Below are 22554 nucleotides of genomic sequence, written 5' to 3'. Positions count from 1 at the left end.
AGTGAATTCACTGTGAGAAGTTTTTGACTCACCTTCTGAAATGTTATTTCTATCACATCTCTTGACACCTTCTGATTTGCCAGAGATCTGTGATAGTCACCAACAAAACCTAGGGATACTGATGTCACGAATTTAGAGAATTTTCAATAAATTTTAAGGTGTTAGAGAATGCCTTATAAAGGAGGGAGAGTGGGGACCACAGGACTGCATACCCTATGTTGGTTCATGAGGGCGTTTCACAGTTCTGGGGTTTACTTGACTTTCGGTCTTATTTTGCAGCTGAGCTTTCAAGAAATTCGAAGTCCTCCTGAGGTCCGTCTCAGGTTTCATTTCAGGTTTTCAGCTCAGAAATCACTTGGGCAATAGCTTAAAAGAAAATGCAGAGGCTTTTTAGTGAGCAATGCCTTTGTTTGAAAGTCTGTTAAAGTAATGGATTATTTGTTCCCTGGAAAATTAGGGAGCAAAGAGAAGACCTCTCTCTGTGTGTGTCTCTCTCACTCTCTCTCTTTCTCTAATCAGAAGTGATAATAAAGGGGGAAATGGAGCATTGCCAACGGGATGAAATCAGAATTTATCAATGCTCTCATTCAATAAATATGTATTTCCTGAGCATCTGTAATTGCAGACACTGCCTTTGTTGCTGGGAAACAGGTTTAACGCGGTCTTTCCTGTCAAGAAACTCAGGGTTTTGCTGCAGTAGAATGAGTTACCCTTGGTAGCGTGGACTGAACCTGGGAGGGCTTACAGGGTAAGCTTGGTTTTTGAAGGCAGCAGATGATCCTCTGGAGAGGAAGACATTCCAGGAAGAGGGAAACAAAAGGAACCAAGATTGTGAAGGGCACTGGGAAGGAAAGTTAGGCTCGGAATGTAGGAAGCCTTACATGCCATTTTAGGGAGTTTGGACTTTATTGTGTCAGCTGTAGAAAGCCCTAGAAAATTTTTAAAGCAAGAAGAGACAAGATTTGTGTTTTAAATTTGTTTTATAAAGAGATGTCTCTGTTGGCGGTAAAGACAAGATGAGAGACAGATGATGAGGGCTCAAGGGAAGCAACAGAGGGACTGGTGTGGGCATTCCATTTCTAACTTGCTGCGCCTGGTACTGTCTGAAGTTTGCTTTGTTGTTTTTTTTTCTGGATTGCATAGAAAAAGACAGGCTACCACAGAAATTTAATTCTCACTTTGATGTCACTACTTAATAGCCACATATTTTTAAGCAAGGAACTGAAACACTCTCATCTGCAGAATGGAGATAACAGTAGTGCCTCCTGCTCAGGATGGTAGCAAGTGTTAACTTAAATGCTGAATCTCTGTGTTGCATCTCAGAACTGTGCTTAGTGTGTAGTATGTGCTAAATATTTTTTATCAGTTCATTGACTTATTTGTTCATTTAATCTATATGAATTTGCTGTTAAGATAATCCAGGGGATATCTATTATAGATTGTCATTAGTAAATTTTGCTTGTGGGATTATTACCAACATTTTTCACTTCTTTAAGTCCTCTTGGGCCAAAAATTTCCAGCAGGAAACAGGAGGGTGAGGCTTGTAAATTAAAAGAGCTACTCTCCCCCCACCCCTGATGTAAAGTGTGAACAGAAAATTTTGCAAAGAATGCTGCTATATGGTGGTCCTTTGTGTCACTGTGTGTAATGGGGAACAGGGCAACTGTTAAGTGAAGCTTCAGCATTAGGAAAGTTGGGCAGTCTTTCTTTATAGTACAACTTGGTTCTATTATTTTGGTAAAAGGATTCTGATATTCCAGAACATAGTGTGAACCACATTTGCATACAAATGTAAAAACACCTTCAAAAATCCCCAACATAAAATTTTAATTACCTATGCCTTTGCTTCTCTGTGAAATAACTATAAAATGACCATATATATATAAAACGACATGCTTAAATTGGAACAATAATTGTAAATCCCATGAACATAATAAAAATTGTTATATAAGTGTACTGTATTTTTATTGTAGGTATATTTTATTATATAAATATGTATATTTGTATTTATTTTATAAATAACTGTAGGCTTAGCACTCAGAACAGAAATCTGATAGGAGGGGAATTACTCATTATATTTCCATGTGCCAGGCCAGTGTTGTGTTTCTTCACCATGGTAGGGCTCTTGTGAAATAGGAAATTGGCTCCATTAGGTTATAGGAAGAATCTATATGATGTGGGGAGAAAAACTAAATGTATTGAAACTTTATCCCTTTGAAGAGCTGGGAAAGCAGTTCTTGACAAAGGGAGACAAATAGTTGAGGTGAACAAAGCTGTCTTGACACTAAAGGCTTTTATTGTCCCTGAAAGTGAACTCTTCATTGATAGAAGGCGTTCTTTTATTTGATCCATCAAGATTACCAAGTCACAGGTCACCATCCCCAACTAAATACAACATCATGAAATCATGATTAAAATTACAAAAGCCAGTTCATAAAAGTGGCAAGAGTTTACAGATTGTGCATTTCCTCCTCTTAGTTACTAGGAATTCAATAGCATTGAGGATTTTTGAAAGAATGCCTGTAAATTATTTAAATTACAGTTTGCTTAATGAAATGATACATTCTGAGAAACATGACATTAGGCATTTGTCATTGTATGAACATCATAGAGGGTACTTGCACAAACCTAGATGGCATAGCCTATTCCAGACTCAGGCTAGACAAGATAGCCTATTGCTCCTAGGCTACAAGCCCGTATAGCCTGTTATTGTACTGAATACTGTAGGCAGTTGTAACACAGTGGTATTTGTATATCTAAACACAGAAAAGGCACAGTAAAAATATGGTCTCACAATCTTATGGGCCCACCATGGGATATTCAGTCTGTTGACCAAAACATAGTTAAGTGATGCATATATTCCCCAACTTCTTCCCTTTATTCATGGAGTAGCAACTTTGACTAGCTCATAAATTAACACAATTTTTAACAAAATAATTTACTGAAAATATGTTTGCAGTATTGTGATTGCATGGTCGTGTAAAAAGTAAAGTAGAGGTTCCTCTTCAAAGACTTTCCTACCCGTCTAATTAGGAATAAATAGTAATTTCTCTTAAAAGCAAAATTTATTCAAAGACCTGTGCTAGCCATAATAAAGAAATCAATGTACTTTATGTTCCTAGCTCCCACAATTTAGCCTAAATATTTGCCCCGACATGCTTATACTGGTCCAAGCAAGATTAGGTCATAGCCTGTTCCTCTTCCTTATTTAAAAGTGTTTTTACCTTTCTCAGCATTCCACAAGTTACTTCCTCCTTCCTTTGTTCTCCTTTACCTTTGCGTCTTTTAAAAGGTTCTAAGTTGCTAGCCAATCGGGACAAATACAGAATGTGAGGTCCCATTCCAGCCAATGGAAACCGGACACAGCAGTGGGGTGAACGCGTCAGGTTATAAATGACCCTGTCTCCTTTGTTCAGTGTACTCTCGTGGCAAAACTGCTGGCGAGTGTACCCTTTCTGCAAAAAATAAAAATGGCCTTACTAAATAAATTAAATTTATGTTCAAGTGCTATTTCTTTACGGCACCGGGGAACAAGCATTTCAAACAATGATGGTTAGAATAATGAGCAAAGACTACAGAATCACCTGAGAAACAGGTGACTTATAGTCTAGTCCCAACCCTGCTAGGAACAGATGTGTGACTTCAATCAAGTAACTTTTTCTGATAACAATTGTCCGGGCTCCTGAGGGGCTAGTAAGAATCAAATGACTGAAAGTATGTGAAAGCAATTTGAAACATAAAAAGCACTTAAAATAACTAAATGTAGTTGCCAAATAACCTTAAGGCATCGTAGTAGAACAAATGGGAGTAAATGTTGATGGCATTTTTGCTTGTTTAATATTCCAGGGAACAAGGGAAACTCTCAGTCGTCACTGTACTACCCTTGGTGATGCTCTCCGGAAAGAGAATGATTTTGCTCTTATAATTGATGGGAAAACCCTCAAATATGCCTTAACCTTTGGAGTACGACAGTATTTCCTGGACTTAGCTTTGTCATGCAAAGCTGTCATTTGCTGTCGGTAAGTTCTCCTTATCATTGTCAGATTTTAGTAAAGAATGACTTGATCTAAGTTCTTGATTTATAAACGTCAGTGAAAGTAATCCAGAGTTTACAAAAGTTAGATTACTTACTAATGCGTTCACTCAAGACTTGAGGTTCACAAACTGGGATGGAATTTGTTAGTTTTAAAAAGTGAGTCCTAACAATCATTAACAAGTACTTTTCCTCATTTGAATCGACAGGTTTCTTGCCATTATCTTTGTTTAAAATTCATTATCTACCTGCATTTCCACCTAGGTCCTTTCTTTAAAGGTCCTGTTGTCTATATTTAAGTCTTTGATCCAGCTGCTAAGACTTATTTTGGGGGAATAGCATGATGAAAGATGCAAACTGAATCATTTTCCAAATAGCTGGGCATTTTTCTGAGAGGTATTTATTGACTATACATTCCTTTGCCCTCTAATTTATAAAATTGCCTATATCCTAAATTAAAATCTCTTTTGAGTTATCAAGGCCTAATTCATAGAAAGGCATTTTTGTAAACGACATAGCTCCAGTCCTTCCTGAGTTTCTTGTCAAGGAATCTTCCCCATATTTACGTATAAATTGTTTAAACTCTGTCTTCCTAAGACCTAAGGTAGGTTCATGAATATGATGAATATGCCCAGTCTCCTCTTTTCTGATCACCATGAAAACTAAGGGTTTCCCCTTTGTCATTCACTATTGAATCTTAGGTGCTGATCAGTCTAGATCCTGGGTAGCAATTTCTCAAATTGCCTTCTCTTCCTGGGACATAAAATGTTAGCAGAGATTCTGAAAGATTTCTCAGAATCTGTGCTTTTGGTATTATCTTTAAAACTATTCTATGTGCTTTTATCGTTTTCTTTAAAAAGACATTTACTAATAAAGTTATGCTTTTTATACCTCTTTTGTCTGGGTTTATTCACTTAAATATTTTGTATATGGTATTATTTATGAATTATAAGCTATACCTTATAGACATTTCCTAAGTTTCAGTTGAGACATACTTTCTGAAATATAATTTAAACTATTCTCAATATCCTTTATAAGCATCATTTTAGCCTATAAAATTATACCATATTTAGAGAATTAAGAGTTGCTTATCTTTCCCAGGAGTCTAATTCTTTTAGTCATATAATTTCTTTTTCTTTTCTGTGGTATGTATTAACAAATAATATTACTATAAAGTTCTTGGACAATATATTGTACAGATGTTTAATATTAGTCATCAGGCTCTTTGCTTAATCATAAAGAGACTGGAAATTATTTTGACTCATTTTTACTTTGGTATTCTCATGCTTTTTAAAATTTACTTTTACAGTGATTTTGCTGGATTCCTTGCAAATGTCTTGACTAAGTGTGACTAATGTTCAACTTTGACACTTTTCATCAGAATAATGTGCCAGATTTGGTCACTTAATCACTTTCAGTAATGGGATCATAAGGATCAACAAAAGATTGCTCAAAAGCACAAGTGTTATGATTGCTGGCTCCTAGTTGGAAACAACATGAAACAGAATACAGAAGTATTTAGATAAAATGGCCAGTTCCCTAGAGTCATCTGTTATGTGCCTACTTGGTGTGTGCTGGGCGCAGTGCGACACATAAAAGATGAGTAACACTTGATACCTGCTCTCCTTCATGTATCTTTCTTTCTAAGTCAAATCACAGTTTGGTTTGAAAGATGTGGGAGGCCAATTTTCATATTGCAGTGATTGCAGCTGAGCCTCATTCTTAAAGCATTGCTTAACACAGTACCTCCCACCATTCTTCAAAAAGTCGAACCACAAAATTAAACAATAGCAGAGGGAGAGAAAAACTAGAAAGCAGAGTCAAGGGAGAAAAAATATGTTCTGTGCTTGTGAAATTCCCTCCCGGAATCCTTGTTCTGGATGCTCACAAGTCACATGGACCTCTGGGCTTCTCCAGGCACCAGGTCCCTAGAAGGGAATCACACCCTGCCGTGCACGTGCGGCTCAGCTCTGAAACTGAGCTTATAAAGATGTGTGTGGCCCCTTCCTCCCTCGGTTCTGTTTTATGCATGTTTCAAGACCATGAGGTCCCTACGCAGACACTGAGTTTTATTTCCAGTTTTAAGGTGTTTTTTTTTTTTTTTTTTCTTAAGTCACATATCTTTCCTCAGCCTTTTTCTTCTAACTACCTTCATACTCTCTCTTTTCCCATAAGGACTGTGGTTCAGCTTCCGGCATGTTCGAGAATTGGTCTAAGCCCATAATTACATCAGTGCCACTGCCGGATTTATGTCTGTGCACCTTCTTGGCCTGGTGCCTCTTGGCATTTAAACTATTGGCACAGACCATCTTCTTGTCATTTTGCTTACTGACCTCAAAGTATAATTTCCATGATAATGCTTCTATCCCTGGATAGGAATAGGTGGGCCATTCTGTGTATCATTCTTTCCAATTAAACCCAAGTGTCACTCCTCGTTTCTCAGATGATTACAATCTCCCAGCCTCAGGAAATTCTCTATTTTACTCCATTAGAAGATAGACACTCCAGATAAATACTGATTATTATTTCAAAATACAGTTCGGTACTGTTTCCCAAATTCGTTTATGTTCATACTGGCTTTATGGGCTTTTCTCTCAAATTTAAACTATTTTCCAATCTACTGCTTGTCATTCCACACACATGCAGATAATTCAGAATCTGATCTTCCTCTGCAGTCTTCTCTTTAGCCCTAGGTGGAGTGGAAGTAGAGGGGAAAGCCTTCCTATGACAGATAATGAGTCTCCATGTTAGTTCCATCATCAGGATTGCATCAGCCGCTTTCTTCCCAGATACTATCAGCATACAGGGCAGAATGAGGCAGATTTTAGTGTTTGCCTCATTGACACAGTTATAAAGATGAGTGTTGTCCCTTCAGAGTCTTCAGCTGAATTGAAAGAAACAGTTGTTCCCAGGCAGCAGACATTATGTCTCTCTCTTACCACTGTTTTCTGAAGGAAATTTTCAGAGACAGAACTAATCCCCCCACCCCAAATTTATTCAGGGCTCTGGAGTCCTGGTGGTTTTGGTTTCTAAAGTATAGGTTGAATGTTGTGCCTCAAATATTTTTCTTAAGTATATAAAACCCAAGAAGTGGAATGAAACCTGTTCTTATCAGTCTAACAGCACTGTATTTTCTTTTCTTTTTTTTTTGTTTGTTTGTTTGTTTGTTTGTTTGTTTGTTTTTGGAGACAGAGTCTCACTCTGTCACCCAGGGTGAGAGTGCAGTGGCGCGATCTCAGCTCACTGCAACCCCCACCTCCTGGGTTCAAGCGATTCTCGTGCCTCAGCCTCCCGAGTAGCTGGAATTACAGGCATGTACCACCATGCCCAGCTAATTTTTTGTATTTTTAGTAGAGCCTGGCTTTTGCCATGTTGCCCAGGTTGATCTCAAACTCCTGAGTTCAGGCAGTCCACACACTCGGCCTCCCAAAGTGCTGGGATTACAGACATGAGCCACCGCACCTGGCCAACTACTGTTCTTTCATAGATACTGTGCAGCTTCTGTTTTTAACATTGTGAATATTTACCTGCATAACCTGAATGCATCTAATTTATAGATAGTTTCTGATTCATTTTCCCAGTTATAAACTGCTCCTTTATGGTTCTTCTTCCCCTCTACTCCCTCACTCAAGTCCACTGATTCTCATGATTTGGTGTGATCACGGATAATTTTGGAGAATAAATGAAAGTTATAGACCATTCCCTCCAGAAGAAGTACACATGCACACAAACATGTAAAATTTCATGAAGCCCTTCAGGGGTTTTACAGACTCACTGAAACTCCTCGGAGAGGTAGACGTAGGGAAAAAAGCTTGTTCTAAGACTCATGGAGATTTATGGATACAGCTGAAATCAAGCACTATCCCAGGGAGTAACTGTACTAAATAAGTAATTCTTAGTCTCAGGGACCAGTGCTTTATGCCCCCTGGTCCTACAGTCTGTATAATTGGTATAAAAGCATTTTATCTAGAGATTCACAGAATGCTTGTTCTAGCTCTACTGATTTGGCAGTTTGGATATCTGATGGAATCTCTCTGGCCTTGGTTTTGTGACCTACAAAATGAAGAGATTGGAATATCAGTGATTCCTATCTTCCAGGGAACCCAGATATAGAAAGCAAATAAAAGTGGACCAGCTTCGTCATAGTAGGGTGGGAAATACACACATGCCCCCTTCCTGGGTTATCTTGTCCTGGTTGGAAAGCTGCTGGGCCAGAGGACCTCTCATAGCCCTTTTAGGTTGTGGATGGACCTTCCTTCTGTTGGCCACTCTGCTGGGAACAGTCTTTCTACTGCTGGAATCAGCTTAATTTGGGGAAGTATCTGTTCTACCTCTTTTAATATTCCCTCCAGAAGAGAGTGGGAATGTTGCAGTGAAGTATTACTGTGTGTTAAATAGCATGTGGTTTCTGAGGTCCTCATCAGTTCACATAACCCAGCCTTTCAAAGAATTTTACATTTTTCTGTAGTTGTCAGTTTAGTTTAAACATATTTTGAAACTTATGTTCTGTGACAGTTGGTTGAAAATTGGCTTAGAGCCTCCAGCTTTTAGACTGTCTAGTAATCATCGTTCTTCTACATAATTTATGTACTCATGTCTTCTGAAAAGCAAAAGTTAAATTGAAGTAAGCATTTTTTCCTACTTGCAACATCTCTAATCAAAGTTTAACCCCCTTTTAGGCCATTTTCCTCATAGTGTATAAAAAAACACTTGACTTCAGTGAGTGTTGTCATTTGGGAGTGGCATTCCAGGCAAAACCTTTCACCTTACTCCTATCAAGGGGTCCTGCAAGAAGTCTAAAGGGACACTGAATATTTGCTGTCATAGCATGAGTGCATTAAAGAAAGGCACATCTACTTCTTAAATCTTTAGAGATTGTCTTTAGCTTTAAGAATTTCTCTAAATATATGTTCTACTTAAAAAGTAGTCATAAAGCACAAATGAAGCTAATAAATGCTCAACAGACATTCCTTTAAAGAAAAAAATTTGTGAACACCATTGGATGCCAAGCAGATGTTTGGCTTTGAAAAGACTTACAAACTGTTAATGAATGTCAACCCTGTATTTGCTTCCAAGAAAATATGAATAAATGTTGGAAATATTGAGAGAATATTTCTTTCATACGTGTACAGCTAAAAGAGGACACACTGAATACACTTTATAACTTCATAAAATGCCAATAGTTTGCTTTAACATAATCATCTGCTCAGCCCTGTCCATCTCCTTTGCTATTCCACCTTGACTGAGTAGTAGTGTTAAAGGAACTGCAATGGCTATATTACAGCCTATTAGCCAATTATGATGACCACCACCAGGGAAGTCTATATTTGACAATAAAATGTCTAAAAATATATAAGAAATCTAAATGCTACAGAAGCCTACTGTAATACAACATTTTACAGTTTTAGGTGTGACTCCTTTTAGGTAAACCATCATCACCATTGCCGCCATCACCAGTACACACACACACACACACACACACACACACACACACACACACAAGCAGAACTGCAGATTACATAATTCTAATGAAGTAGGTAACATGTAATGGAAAGTACATAAAGTATAAATGCACCCGCTTGGGATTTTCGCAAAGTGCACACACTCCTGTGACAAGCACCCAAGCAGGACCAGCCCCCAAGAAGCCCCTCATGCTCCCTTTAGTTGAGGAGCCTCCCAAAGATAACTGCTACCTTGATTTCCATCACCATCCCTCTTATTCGTTTTACTGTTTTGTTTCATACTAACTTTGAATAAACATATATACCTTCCACAACCACATCCAAATTCTTGATGACTCTTTTCTGTTCCACAAATTTTAAATGCAGTGCACTGTAGCTTTCTACTGAAGGCCTCCCCAAAGCTTTACAAAATCAGTCTTCAGTACATCAGCACTCTCCTCTATTCTTCAGTCAAATACAAATCTGCCTAATGGATTGCTTACGGTTCTCTGACAGTTCTGATTTGCTAAGAACATGATGTGTGGAACCTATGGCATTTCTCTGACCTGTCAGCCTACTGACCTCATTGTGTGGGAAAGGGAAGCAGAGTTAGCTTTGTGTAACTGGTTCTCCCTGAACCCATGATGGTTTCCAGTGATTACTTCCTTTTCAGTAAACGGATCTGAGCCATTTTGACTTAGGACAAGTTAAAGAAGGGCTTGGTGTTTTGAGCAAGGTAGGGCATATATTTTCTGTACGGGGACAGATAGTAAGTATTTGTAGGCTTTGCAGGCCATACAGCTTTCTCCCTTACAGCTACTCAACTCTGCAGTTGTAGCATGAAAGCAGCTCTAGATGATATGTGAATGAATGGGTGTGGCCATGTTCCAATAAGACTATAAGTAACAAAAACCACTGCTGCTTAAATTTAGCCCTGGAGCCATAATAAAGTGTCTGTAGCTCATGAATGAACATGGAAGGAGGTAGTTAAAATAGAACTTCCCTGCAATACTGATGGAATTCATGCTAAGCTCTCCTAGTCTCTCCAAGGAGAGTAATTTCTAGACTGTTCCTTTCTTTTCTCAAAAATTGAAACATTTTCTCATCTCTCCTCACTGGCTTTCTCCACAATTCCTTGAAAAAATGGACATTCTTTTTATGGTGCCAGCTGCATAATCTGGTGGCTCCATTAAACTTATCCATGCCATTGGAACCAAGAAAATCCCTAAAAATAAGGACATGAATTTGTTTTACAATGAGGTGTCAATACATATTTACATATAGCAGCAAGACAGAAAGGAAGAACCCATTGCCATAAATATCTGACCCTGCTCGGTCACTGCGGTGCCTTCCCTCTGTTCTAGGAAAACCCCCAGCAAGGTGCTAGAGGACATGCTAGCAAAAGAATGAGGAAGATTTGCAAGCTAGCCATCTCCCTAGAGTCTTGAACTAAAGCAAGTGGCTCTTTGATTTTTTATGTGGTTTTTTTTGTGTGTGTGTATTCCCCTTATCCCCAGTCCCATTCTATTTCACCTTAGAAAAAATATTCTCAAGTGTTTCATATGTTCCCATCCATTTGCTGTACTTTAGTTGTATATATGTGATTCTGTGAAAAATATCTATTATATGTGTATTGAATTGAAGAAAAGCTTTGTGTTTATAATGACACTCCAGTAAATAATTTTTTTTGAGATGGAGTCTCTGTCACCCAGGCTGGACTGCAGTGGTGCAGTCTTGGCTCACTGCAACCTCTACGTACGCCATCCCCTAGCTCCAGACTCAAGTGATCCTCCTACCTCAGCCTCCCAAGTAGCTGAGACCACAGATGCATGCCACCACACCCAGCTAAGTTTTTGTATTTTCAGTAGAGATGGGGTTTTATCATGTTGCCCAGGCTGGTCTCAAACTCCTGAGCTCAAGGGATCCACCTGCCTCAGTCTCCCAAAGGGCTGGGATTACAGGCATGAGCTGCCCGCCAAAAAAATTTTTTACCTTTATTTTTCTACATGTTTTTGAGACATATCCATGTCACTATATGTAGAACGAATTTATTTTTTGTTTGTTTTTGTTTTTGAGAAGGTAGAGTCTTGCTCTGTTGCCCAGGCTGGAGTGCAGCCTGATCTTAGCTCACTGAAGCTTCGACCTCCAAGGCTCAAGCTGTCCTCTCACATCAGCCTCCTGAGTAGCTGGGATAACAGGCCTGCGCCACTACTCCCAGCTAATTTTTAAACTTTTTTTTTTTTTTTTTTTTTTTTTTTTTTAGAGACAGGGTCTGCCTTTGTTGCCCAGGCTGTTCTCAAACTCCTGGGCTCAAGTGATCCTCCCACCTAGACCTCCCAAAGTGCAGTGATTACAGGCGTGAGCCACTGCGCCTAGCCAAGTTTGTTTATTCTTATCACTGCTTGTTATTACACTAATGCATATACATCATTTTATTTATCTCTTCTCATAGGGATACCACAGAGGTTTCCTCCAAATCTTTGCTACAATGAAAAGTACTGCAATCTATAGCCTCTGTATGCCCCCAGGCAAGAGTTTTTCTAGGAGAAGACTCTTACATGGGGAGAGAGAGAAAGAGAGGGGGATGGGTATGGGATTGCTTGGCTGTGGCGTATATGTATAATTCTTTCCCATCAGAATTGCCACATTATTCCAAAACAGCTCTACTAGTGTGCCATCCCAGATCCATGGAATAGAGTTGCTGTTTCCCTATCTTAATAACAATACATAGTATTACTGAATTTATAACTTGGCCAGTTTGATGGTTGTGAAATGACACTTTGTTGTTTTGATTTTAATTTCTCTGATTACTAGAGAGGTTGAGCATCTCACAGGAGTATTTCCCTTTCTCAGTTTCTGCTTTTGAAATTTATTCATTCACTTGTTCATTCAGCAAGTGTTTTTTGAGTGCTCCCTGTGTGCCAGTAACCTTAATAAGTACTAGAAATAGAGCGGTGAACAATGGGAAAAAAATAATCCCAGCCTTCACATCATAGCTGTTGTTCAATAACACCAGTAAATATACACACAAATATTCAAAAGACAATAATTGCTGTGTGTGTGCTTGTGTATGTGTGAATGGTAATAATTGATATATATCAAACAGACATATATAAAATTAGTGGTAATATTGCTATGAAGAAAAGTAGTATGCTGAAGAAGGGAAAGGGATACTGAAATTTCTGTTGGGTTTCTTCTCTTTTTTCCTGCTTGTATATGAGAACTCTTTGTGTATTCTGGACATTGATTTTTTGTTGTTGTTGATTATTGATGTAGCAAGTTTCTTCTAGGCTGGCTCCCTTCTTAATTTTGCCTGTGATACCCTTCCTTAAACAGAAATCATTGGCTTTGACATAGTCAAACTCCACTAATTTTTTCCTTTTGTGGTTTGCACTTTTTGGATATAAAGGACTTCCCACTCCTGCATGTTCTTCTGTTAACTTTTTTTTTTTTTTTTTTTTAATCTCACCCTGTGGCCCAGGCTGGAGTGCGGTGGCACGATCTCAGCTGACTGCAACCTCTACCTCCCAGGTTCGAGCAATTCTTCTGCCTCAGCCTCCCGAGTAGCGGGGACTACAGGCATCCACCACCACGCATGGCTAATTTTTGTATTTTTAGTAGAGACGGGGTTTCACCATATTGGCCAGGCTGGTCTCAAACTCCTGACCTCAAGAGATCTGCCCGCCTCAGCCTCAGCTTCCCAAAGTGCTGGGATGACAGGCATGACCCACTGCACCCCACCTCTTCTGTTAACTTTACAGCTTTAGTTTTTTCATGTAGGTCTTTTACATATATGGAGTTTATTTTTGTATATGCCCGGAAGGAGGGGGGATCCTTTGTTATTCATTTGTGCATCATGAGCCAATTCTTTCAATAGCATTTACTAAACAATCCACCCTTCTTCCCTCTGCTGGTATGCCCTGTGCTGTAGTGCTCAGGAACTGAGGCCAGACTTTCCAGAGCCTAGACTCTACCTCTTAGTAGCTGAACAACAGATTACTTCTCTGGTTTTAGTATTTTAATCTTTTTTTTGAGATGGAGTCTCACTCTGTCGCCCAGGCTGGAGTGCAATGGTGCGATCTCAGCTCACTGCAACCTCTACCTCCCCGGGTTCAAGTGATTCTCCTGCCTCACCCTCCCGAGTAGCTGGGATTACAGGCGCCCGCCACCACACCCAGCTAACTTTTGTATTTTCAGTAGAGACCTGTATTTTACCAGGTTGGCCAGGCTGGTCTCAAACTCCTGACCTCAGGTGATCTACCCACCTCGGCCTCCCAAAGCACTGGGATTACAAGCATGAGCCACCCAGCCCAGCCCTGGTTTTTTAATCTTTAAAATAGAGATAGAAATTGTTCTTCTCATAGAGTTATGAAGAATAAATGAGCTAATACATGGCACCTATTATTAAAATGTTTGTTGCTCTTATAAATTATATCTAATTTTCTCTTATATAGCCTAATTGAATATTTCAGGTGAAATATATATTTTGCCTGACAGTATATATTATATACTGTCATATATAAAGATTTCTCTCTGACCGTTATGGCCTTTTCTGTGTCCTGAATTTTTTGTTTTTTTTTTATCTGATATTTAATTTGCTAACCTGGCTTTCCTTTGTTTCATTATGTGTCTTGTCTCTTGTTTTTTCTGCAAATCCTTATGTTCAATCCTTCTGTATAATATAGTGGTTAACAATGCTGTGTCTGTCCAGCCTGAGCAACAAAGTAAGACCTTGAGTCTCCAAAAAAATTACAAATTAGCCAGGTGTGGTGGCATACACCTATGGTCCTGAGACAGGAGGATCACTTGAGCCCAGGAGGTCAAGGCTACAATGAGCCATGTTGGCACCACTGCAGTCCAGCCTGGCGACAGAGTGAGACCTTGTTCCAAAAAATAAAAGAGTGCTGTGTCTGAATCCACACTGCTTGGGATTGAATCCTAGCTTCACCACTTGCCATTTTACCTTAAACCTTAATAAATATTGTTTGTGCCTTGGATTCCTCGTTTGTAAAATGGTGACAATAATAACTTATGGGATTGTTCTGAGAATTCAATGTGTTAGGTGCAAATAAACATTATATTAACTGTTATTATACTTGTTGCTATATTGGACCTCATTTCTTCCCATTTATTTTGGTTTCCATCTATTATGATTTTGTTTCTTTTTTTTTTTCTCCCCCTAACTTTCACTCTCTAGGTCAGATTTTCCTATGCTGGTTTGAAACTTTTGCACTCTATTCTGTGAGGGACCCTTTTCCCTATTGTTTCTAACAGGCATTAATGTCCCTTTGGAGGAACAGCAAAAGCTAGGTCCTAATTAGGTAAATTTGGAGGCAGGGCCCAATCTCAGTTTATTAAATCCCTGTTTCCCCCTAGTGCCTTTACCTGAGCTCTCGTCTTGTTAGAGGCAGCTGCACTCTGATGGAATTCCCCGTGTGAGGTGGCATTCAGGGGTCTGTCAGCACAGCCATATTATTGGCATCTGTCCCTGCCTGGCTCTGTGCCTTCAAGTTGACCAAAAGATCTGGCTTTCCTGTTCCAAGGCATGTGTAGGAATTCTTTCTGCAGTTTTAGCTTTAGGGCACTGAGGATGTACTCCTGGAATTGGAGTGTTTTGTTTTTTAAGCATGTTATTTTGGGTTTGATTTCATAAGCTCCAAACCTAAGCCAAACTCTACAGTTGCAATGAGTGAGGCTCCATCCAGCCCAGTCTCACCCCACTCATGCTGGTCAGCTCAAACAGGGTGCCATGGGCAGGGAACAATGCAGCCAGAAAGCTTGCCCATCTGTGTGTTCTTCCATTATCCCTCACATGCCACTCTTTTCCTCCATGCCGCTCAACTTCTCCCAAGTATTCACCACTTCCTATCACCCCAAAGGTTTCTCTTGAATTTTTAGTTGATAATTATGACCCTGAACTTTACTGGCCTCCTTTTTTAACTCCTGACATCTTCAGAGTTGTATTTTAGTTTCTGTCAATAGTCTGTGCTACCAATTGTTCCACCTTCCACTAGGTAGTTTTAAGGTGAGAGACGGTTCCTTGGAGAAACTTATCCACACAGCATAGGAAGGTCATGAGGCAGAGAAGAGCAAGCTGATTTTCTTCCAACCTAAACAAGCTCTGGGCTGTGCATGATGGCTCACACCTGTAATCCTAGCACTTTGGGAGGCTGAGGTGGAAGGATTGCTTGAGGCCAGGAGTTCGAGACCAGCCTGGGCAGCATAGTGAGACTCCATCTCTACAAAAAAAAAAAAAACACACAAAAATTAGCCATGCATGGTGGCGCACATTTTTAGTCCCAGCTACTCGGGAGGCTGAGGTAGGAGGATCACTTGAGCCCAAGAGGTTGAGGCTACAGTGAGCCAAGATTGTGCCACTGCATTCCAGCCTGGGCGACAGAGCAAGACCTCATCCCAAAAAATTAATTTATCAATTTAATTAAATAAAAAAAAAACTTTGTCCCTTCCTTACCTCCCCAGAGTCATAGGAAAAGAGATTGCAGGGCATGTGTGCTCCAGTCAGACACTGGCAATGGGAAGAGAATGGAGGCCACTCTGAGAGCAAGCTTACAGCAGGGTAGAGCTGAAAGGGGAAGCACTCTAGGCCTTCTTGAATAGAAGTGCTTCCCAGTTGAGAGCACACCAGTCCCATTGGCAAGGCTCCCTAAATAGAGAGGTGGCATGGAGTTGATCCATGCAGGAAAAATTTCTGTCTCTTCAGAACAGGTGTACAGAGAGGGACTACTATCATATAGGCTGTCAATATTTAACTCCCGGGACAGTACCTCAATAAAAGTCCTTAAATTAATAACTCATGGGGGCAGAAGAAAGATCCTGAGAGCTGCTTTATTCTCCTTGTGTTCTTCCGCAGAGCTTTAATCACATACTAAAGGATCACTAAATACTTAAGTAAATACTTGAATCAATGACACCTGGAGGCACATTCCCAACTCTACACTCTTTTCCAAGTCCAATTCCACCTTTTCAGTCAGCATGCTTAAATGAGTCTGCCAGAGTATCCCACTACTATCTAAACTTCTGAGTATCTAGAACTTCCCTGATACTTTTCCGCTGTCAATATTCTTCTTGCCTTTTCCATTTACGATTAGACCCTCATTCTCCCAGTAACCCAAATTTGAAACCTCAGGGTCATTTTTGAAACCACTTTTATTTGGGGCCCTCTGTGTTTTTATTTTCATTTTCATTGTCCTTTTCCTAGGTCATATTCAGATATATATAAAACATACTTTGGTCAATCCAAATTAATGTTTTTAGGAACTGCCTCAACCATGCTCTTTTTTATATCAAAAATTTTTAACATCTCCTGTTACTTAGAGCTAGCTGCGGCATTACAAGTTTGTTACTGTGACATGCAGAGGCATGCTGTCAGCTAGCTCTAATTCATTCTGAATATATCCACTTTTCCATGAAGAGGTAAATGTTTTCTTCTCTACCTAAGAATTTTTTACCTGTCTTCCCTACACATAGAAGAAAGCCTGGAGAATCCAGTGTCCTTTACATAGTTCTCTTTGTACTCTAGGTACAAACCTTACTAAACAGATTTTGCTTCTTAACAGTGAATAGTCAAAAATGAAAGAGAATGGCAATGTTACTTTCTCTTTTTTTTCTTTTTCTTTCTCTCTCTCTCTCTCTCTTTTTTTTTTTTTTTTTTTTTTTTGAGACAGAGTCTCTCACTGTCACCTGAGCTGGAGTGCGATGGCGCGATCTCGGCTCACTGCAACTGCAACCTCCATCTCCCAGGTTCACGCAATTCTCCTGGCTTAGCGTCCTGAGTAGCTGGGATTATGGGCGCACATCACCACACTCAGCTAAATTTTTTTTGTATTTTTAGTAGAGACAGGTATGTTGGCCCGACTGGTCTTGAACTCCTGACCTCGTGATCCGCCCACCTCAGCTTCCCAAAGTGCTGGGATTACAGGCGTGAGCCACTGCTCCTGGCCAAATTTCTCTTTCTTGTAACATTTCCATTTATTTGGTTCCACTACCTTTTTTTTTTTTTTTAACTGTGAATTTACTAGCCATTTTTTTTACAATGGAAACTCTGGGAATTCAAAATTAACATCCTCGCCTGTGAGCTTCTTATAGACACCAGAAAAAGTTTCAGCCTTGCTTTCCATGTTGTTCTCCTGTGCTTTGTCCAAATGAACCTTTATGAGCCAGCTGTCATCCAGTTTCACACAGATTCTCTTGCCCACAATTTCACTTGGGAAGATCAAGTCCTCAAGAATTGTGTCATATACAGCTCCTAGGATGTTTTTGCTTATTTGTTGTATGGCTTTTTCAAGCTGGCTTAGGCAGAATTCTCCACTGAGCAATAAAGACAGCATGTTTCCCACTGAACTTTTTCTCCAATTCACGTACTAGCCAGAGTTGGATTTTCTGGAAAGATTTCAGTTGAGGAACAGGAACAAAAATTATGATAGCTTTCTGGCCACCACCAACTTAGGCTCTTTGGCTGCTGTAATACTCAGCTTCCTGAGCTGAGCCTTGAGGTCCGAGTTTATCTCCAGCTCCAGAAGAGCCTGGAAGATGCCAGACTCTTAACTCGTTTGGCGTATCGCTGTTGGGCTTCACAGTCTTGGTGCTTGAAATGAACATGGCCTTCTCCTTGCTAAGCGCCAGCCTAGGAAGAGCTTGCTACCATTTTTAATTCTGCCTTGTGCTGAGTACAGTGCTAGGTTCAATATAACTAGATATTTTCTGAAGAGAAAATGAACAGCAATATTGTAGATAAACTAAGCTTTCTTGTGTGAACACCATAATAAATATCTATACTAGGCGGAGTTCTCTTTTTAGTGCCTTTCATAGGTCTGTTTGCTAATTAGTGCACACATGCACATACATGCATAATCAAATACACACCACCAGTAGAAATGGTCCCTATTTAAAGTACTTATCTGAATCATTGAAGCAGAAGGCAGTACGTTTACCTATAACCACATAAATTCTACAAAAGAGAGGTTTTATATCTAAAATGCATTGCAGAAAGGAAATCTTTTTTAAATTTGCTTTCCTTTTTTGTCCTATGGAAAGGCTATCTGTATTTTATTTCTGTAGACTCAGTCCCTATATTGTAAGGTCTCCTGAATGCCTATGACTGCACAGTATATCAACAGATGTTGGTTTTGGAGGCTAGGAGAGCTCTCATCAGTCATTTGAATAGCGCACTTCTAGGTAAGAAGTGGTTGAATGTTTCATTATGTACCATATGCTAAGTATCATTTTTAAGACTTGCTATGTAAGCTGCTGTTTTCATTCCAGTAACAAGTTGATGGTGAGCTTCTAGAGGAGTTAACAATATTTTGTAGTTTTTGTACATCAGGGTTTTTTTTTTTTTGCTGTATCTTAATTTTTTCTCAATGCAAAATTTTATAAATGAACCTGCCAAATTTTAGTTCAGAAGGATTCAAGTAAGATCTTCTAGTTTGCGTTTTTCTCTCCTTTTGTAATTTCTGTAAATATTCAACAAAATATGAGTCAGTTGGAAATACACTGATATTCACAGGAGAAATCTTAGGAAGTTTGTTGCAAAGAAAAGCACAGCAGATCCCCTCACTAATGATTCTGACCTCTAAATAGGCACCTGGAACAGACCTCAAATTTAAAGTTTGAGGAAGTTAAAGAAATTTAGTAAATACTGGGCTTGGTCACTATATAAAACACTTCAGGAGAACTAGAAAATACTATATTCGTTCATATTCTTCTAAAAAGTTTTCTAGATTTACCTTCTAAAGGCAACTTTATAGTAATTTTTAAGTTTCCAGTATAAGTCTTTGAGAACATATTATATTATCAGTATAATTTTGTGTATATGTAAGAATTTTTTAGGTTATTAATCCCAAAACACAATCCAGTGGATAAATTATTGTATTCCTTTTGGCTACCTATAAAAAATTCCTTAAATTATCCTTTATTATACATCTATTATATATATGTACATATAATCTTCGTATTTCATTTAGAAAGGTGATTCATTTAGCTAATCCCATTAAGAGTGCAAAACAAGCTTCATGTAAGATGGACCACCTATATATTTCTTAGCTTAAATGGTAAAAATTTCCAGTGCTCTGATCTAACGTTCACAGGGCAGTGAGAGTTACTGCATAGCAAATAAGAAAAATAATGAATAACATGTGCAGAAACTACAGCCAAAATAATATCTGAAAAGCATATTGCACTCAGTGCACGTCTAGGTTGTATCAGAAAGGACCACCCTCTGTTTGTGGAGCCACAGGGAAGAGAAAGGGACGTTTACAGTACACATTGGATACGTAGCCTTTTTCCATGGAGTCTCTTCTACCAAAGAAGAAAAAGCAACGGTGGAACAGAAGAGAACTGTGAATAATTTAAATCCTGGATGCAGACCCACAAATGGTTAAAATAAAACAATCTCAGGGAAGAAAACAGTGCCTTTATGATGTTTCAGAATTATACGTTGAGTCACTATTGGCATTTGTTTAGGTTTTAGATATTCTCAGCCATGGATATGTGATTTTTTTGATAGACATAGGAAGAATTAAGTTGTTGTGTGGTGAGGTAGTTCTAGACTTATATGGAAATTGTATGAATCTAGAAGCAAGTGTACTGACAATCAAGAAAGTAAATAAACTCTGAGTAATCTTTTAACAGGTGGAGACACAGCAGTAGAAAATAATATATTCTGGAGAATTTTGAGTGTGAAGTTAAAATTTATTATGTGCTATTTCTGTTACCTGAAGTGAACTCTCCTCTCCTTTCAAAGGCCAAGTCAAATTCTAACTTATCAAGGGAGGCCTCTTAAAGCCCATGTTGATTTCTGAAATTATCAAAGAGGGGCAATCATATCAAAGCTTTATGCTACATTCATTTTTAATGTCTTATAATTTTGTTTTGCTATATTGTAACCCCCTTGTAGCAAGGAACCATTTTTTAAATGGATGCTATAAAAATAGTGGATCTTTTTTACTGACTTCAGCTTGACAAACCTGAATCCCTTTCAGCCACATTCCTTCCCTACAGCCTTCTGCCAGGTACTCACAGCACACTATGCTCACACCCAGAGGCTCTTGGGTGTGTACATGCTCTTCGGCTTCCATGAATTGACTTGGTGCATTGTAAGTGGGGCTCGTTCCCTAGTACGTTTATTCCTGTTGTACTTCTTGAAATAATCATTTAATTAAATATCTCATAACTCATTCAAATAACTGAGTAAAAATTATTGCTAGTAAATCCGGGTATAATGCTCTAAAAGACTTTTTGAGTTGCTAAAAAATATTGCTGTCAAATTTTGGAGTAAACTAACTATAAACTGGGGTAAAAGGAATCAGTACATTCTAGTCTCCATTTTAGTGAGGCAAACCATCGACTATGCCTGAGTGAGATTTCTGCTACAAAAACATGCAGAGTTTCAAACAGCAGACCCCTGTGCAAAGTAAGGTTCTTTGACCTGCATCACAATTTGTACATTTATATTTTGAGTTAAATATTTTAAGAATGTATATTTTATTTTGTATGAATCTCCACTTAAATCTGACATCTTTGTTTAGCAACCAACTGATACTTCAGAATCATAAGAAAAGGCTTCCATTATGTCTTTTGTTTTAATTTTTTATTTCCATAGGTTTTGAGGGAACAGGTAGTATTTGGTTACATGAATAAGTTCTTCAATGGTGATTTGTGAGATTTTGTGTACCCATCACCCGAGCAGTATACACTGTACCCAATTTGTAGTCCCCCTCCCACCCTTTCCCCTGAGTCCCCAAAGTCCATTGTATCATTCTTATGCCTCTTCATCCTCACAGCTTAACTCCCACATATGAGTAAGAACATACAATGTTTGTCCATTCCTGAGTTACTTCACTTACAATAATAGTCTTCAGTTCCATCCAGGTTGCTATGAGTGCCATTCATTCATTCCTTTTATGGTTGAGTAGTATTCCATCTCATTCATATGTGTGTGTATGTGTCTGTGTGTGTGTGTGTGTGTGTGTGTGTGTGTGTATAAAATATATAAAATATGTATATATAAAATATATACACACACATACATATATATACACACATACCACGGTTTCTTTATCCGCTTGTTGATTGATGGGCATTTGGGCTGGTCCCATATTTTTGCAATTGCAAATTGTGCTGCTATAAACATGCATGTCCCAGTAGCTTTTTTGTATAATGACTTATTTTCCTCTGGGTAGATACCCCATAGTGGGATTGCTGGATCAGATGGTAGTTCTACTTTTAGTTCTTTAAGGAATCTCCACACTGTTTTCCATAGTGATTATACTAGTTTACATTCCCACCAGCGGTGTAGAAGTGTTCCCTGATCACCGCATCCACACCAACATCTATTCTTTTTTGATTTTTTTATTATGGCCATTCTTGCAGGAGTAAGGTGGTATTGCATTGTGGTTTTGATTTGCATTTCTAAAGAGCTTCTGCACAGCAAAAGGATCAGTCAGCAGAGTAAACAGACAACCCACAGAGTGGAAGAAAATCTTCACAATCTGTATATCCAACAAAGAACAAATATCCAGAGTCTACAAGGAACTCAAACAAATTAGCAAGAGAAAAAACAATCCCATCAAAAAATGGGCTAAGGACATGAATAAACAATTCTCAAGATATACAGATGGCCAACAAACATATGAAAAAATGCTTGACATCACTAATGGTCAGGGAAATCCATTATGTCTTCAATCTTATTCCAAGAGGGTCATCCACTTTTGTTTTCCCGAGATGGAATCCCGCTGTGTCACCCAGGCTGGAGTGCAGTGGCGCCATCTCAGCTCACTGCAACCTCCACCTCCTGGGTTCAAGCAATTCTCCTGACTCAGCCTCCCGAGTAGCTGGGACTACAGGCATGCGCCCCTATCCCTAGCTAATTTTTTGTATTTTTATTTGAGATTGGATTTTACCATGTTGCCCAGGCTGGTCTCGATCTCCTGACCTCGTGATCCACCCACCTCAGCCTCCCAAAGTGCTGGGATTACAGGCATGAGCCACTACGCCCAGCCAGTCATCCACTTTTAAAGCTTGGTAATGGAAGCAGATGCTCTGGCTAGTAGCAGCTGCAGT

General features: G+C 39.0%; 1 protein-coding gene and 1 pseudogene across 5 annotated transcripts in view; one reads left to right on the top strand and one right to left on the bottom strand.

Moving 5' to 3' along the window:
• The window catches only part of ATP8A1 (ATPase phospholipid transporting 8A1), a 247709-nt gene that overhangs the window by 166182 nt on the left and 58973 nt on the right, over positions 1-22554 (top strand). For all 5 annotated transcript variants that reach the window (XM_019025804.4, XM_055384700.2, XM_019025805.4 and 2 more), the window contains one exon: positions 3847-4019. In XM_019025804.4, the coding sequence (XP_018881349.2) occupies positions 3847-4019 (173 nt within the window). The remainder of the gene's footprint in view (positions 1-3846; positions 4020-22554) is intronic.
• LOC109026446 (small ribosomal subunit protein eS7-like) lies at positions 17325-18093 on the bottom strand (annotated as a pseudogene).

Source organism: Gorilla gorilla, chromosome 3, assembly GCF_029281585.2.
Source record: "Gorilla gorilla gorilla isolate KB3781 chromosome 3, NHGRI_mGorGor1-v2.1_pri, whole genome shotgun sequence".
NCBI lineage: Eukaryota > Metazoa > Chordata > Mammalia > Primates > Hominidae > Gorilla > Gorilla gorilla.
The sequence above is the reverse complement of the archived record's forward strand: the minus strand, read 5'-3'. Positions and strand labels throughout refer to the sequence as shown.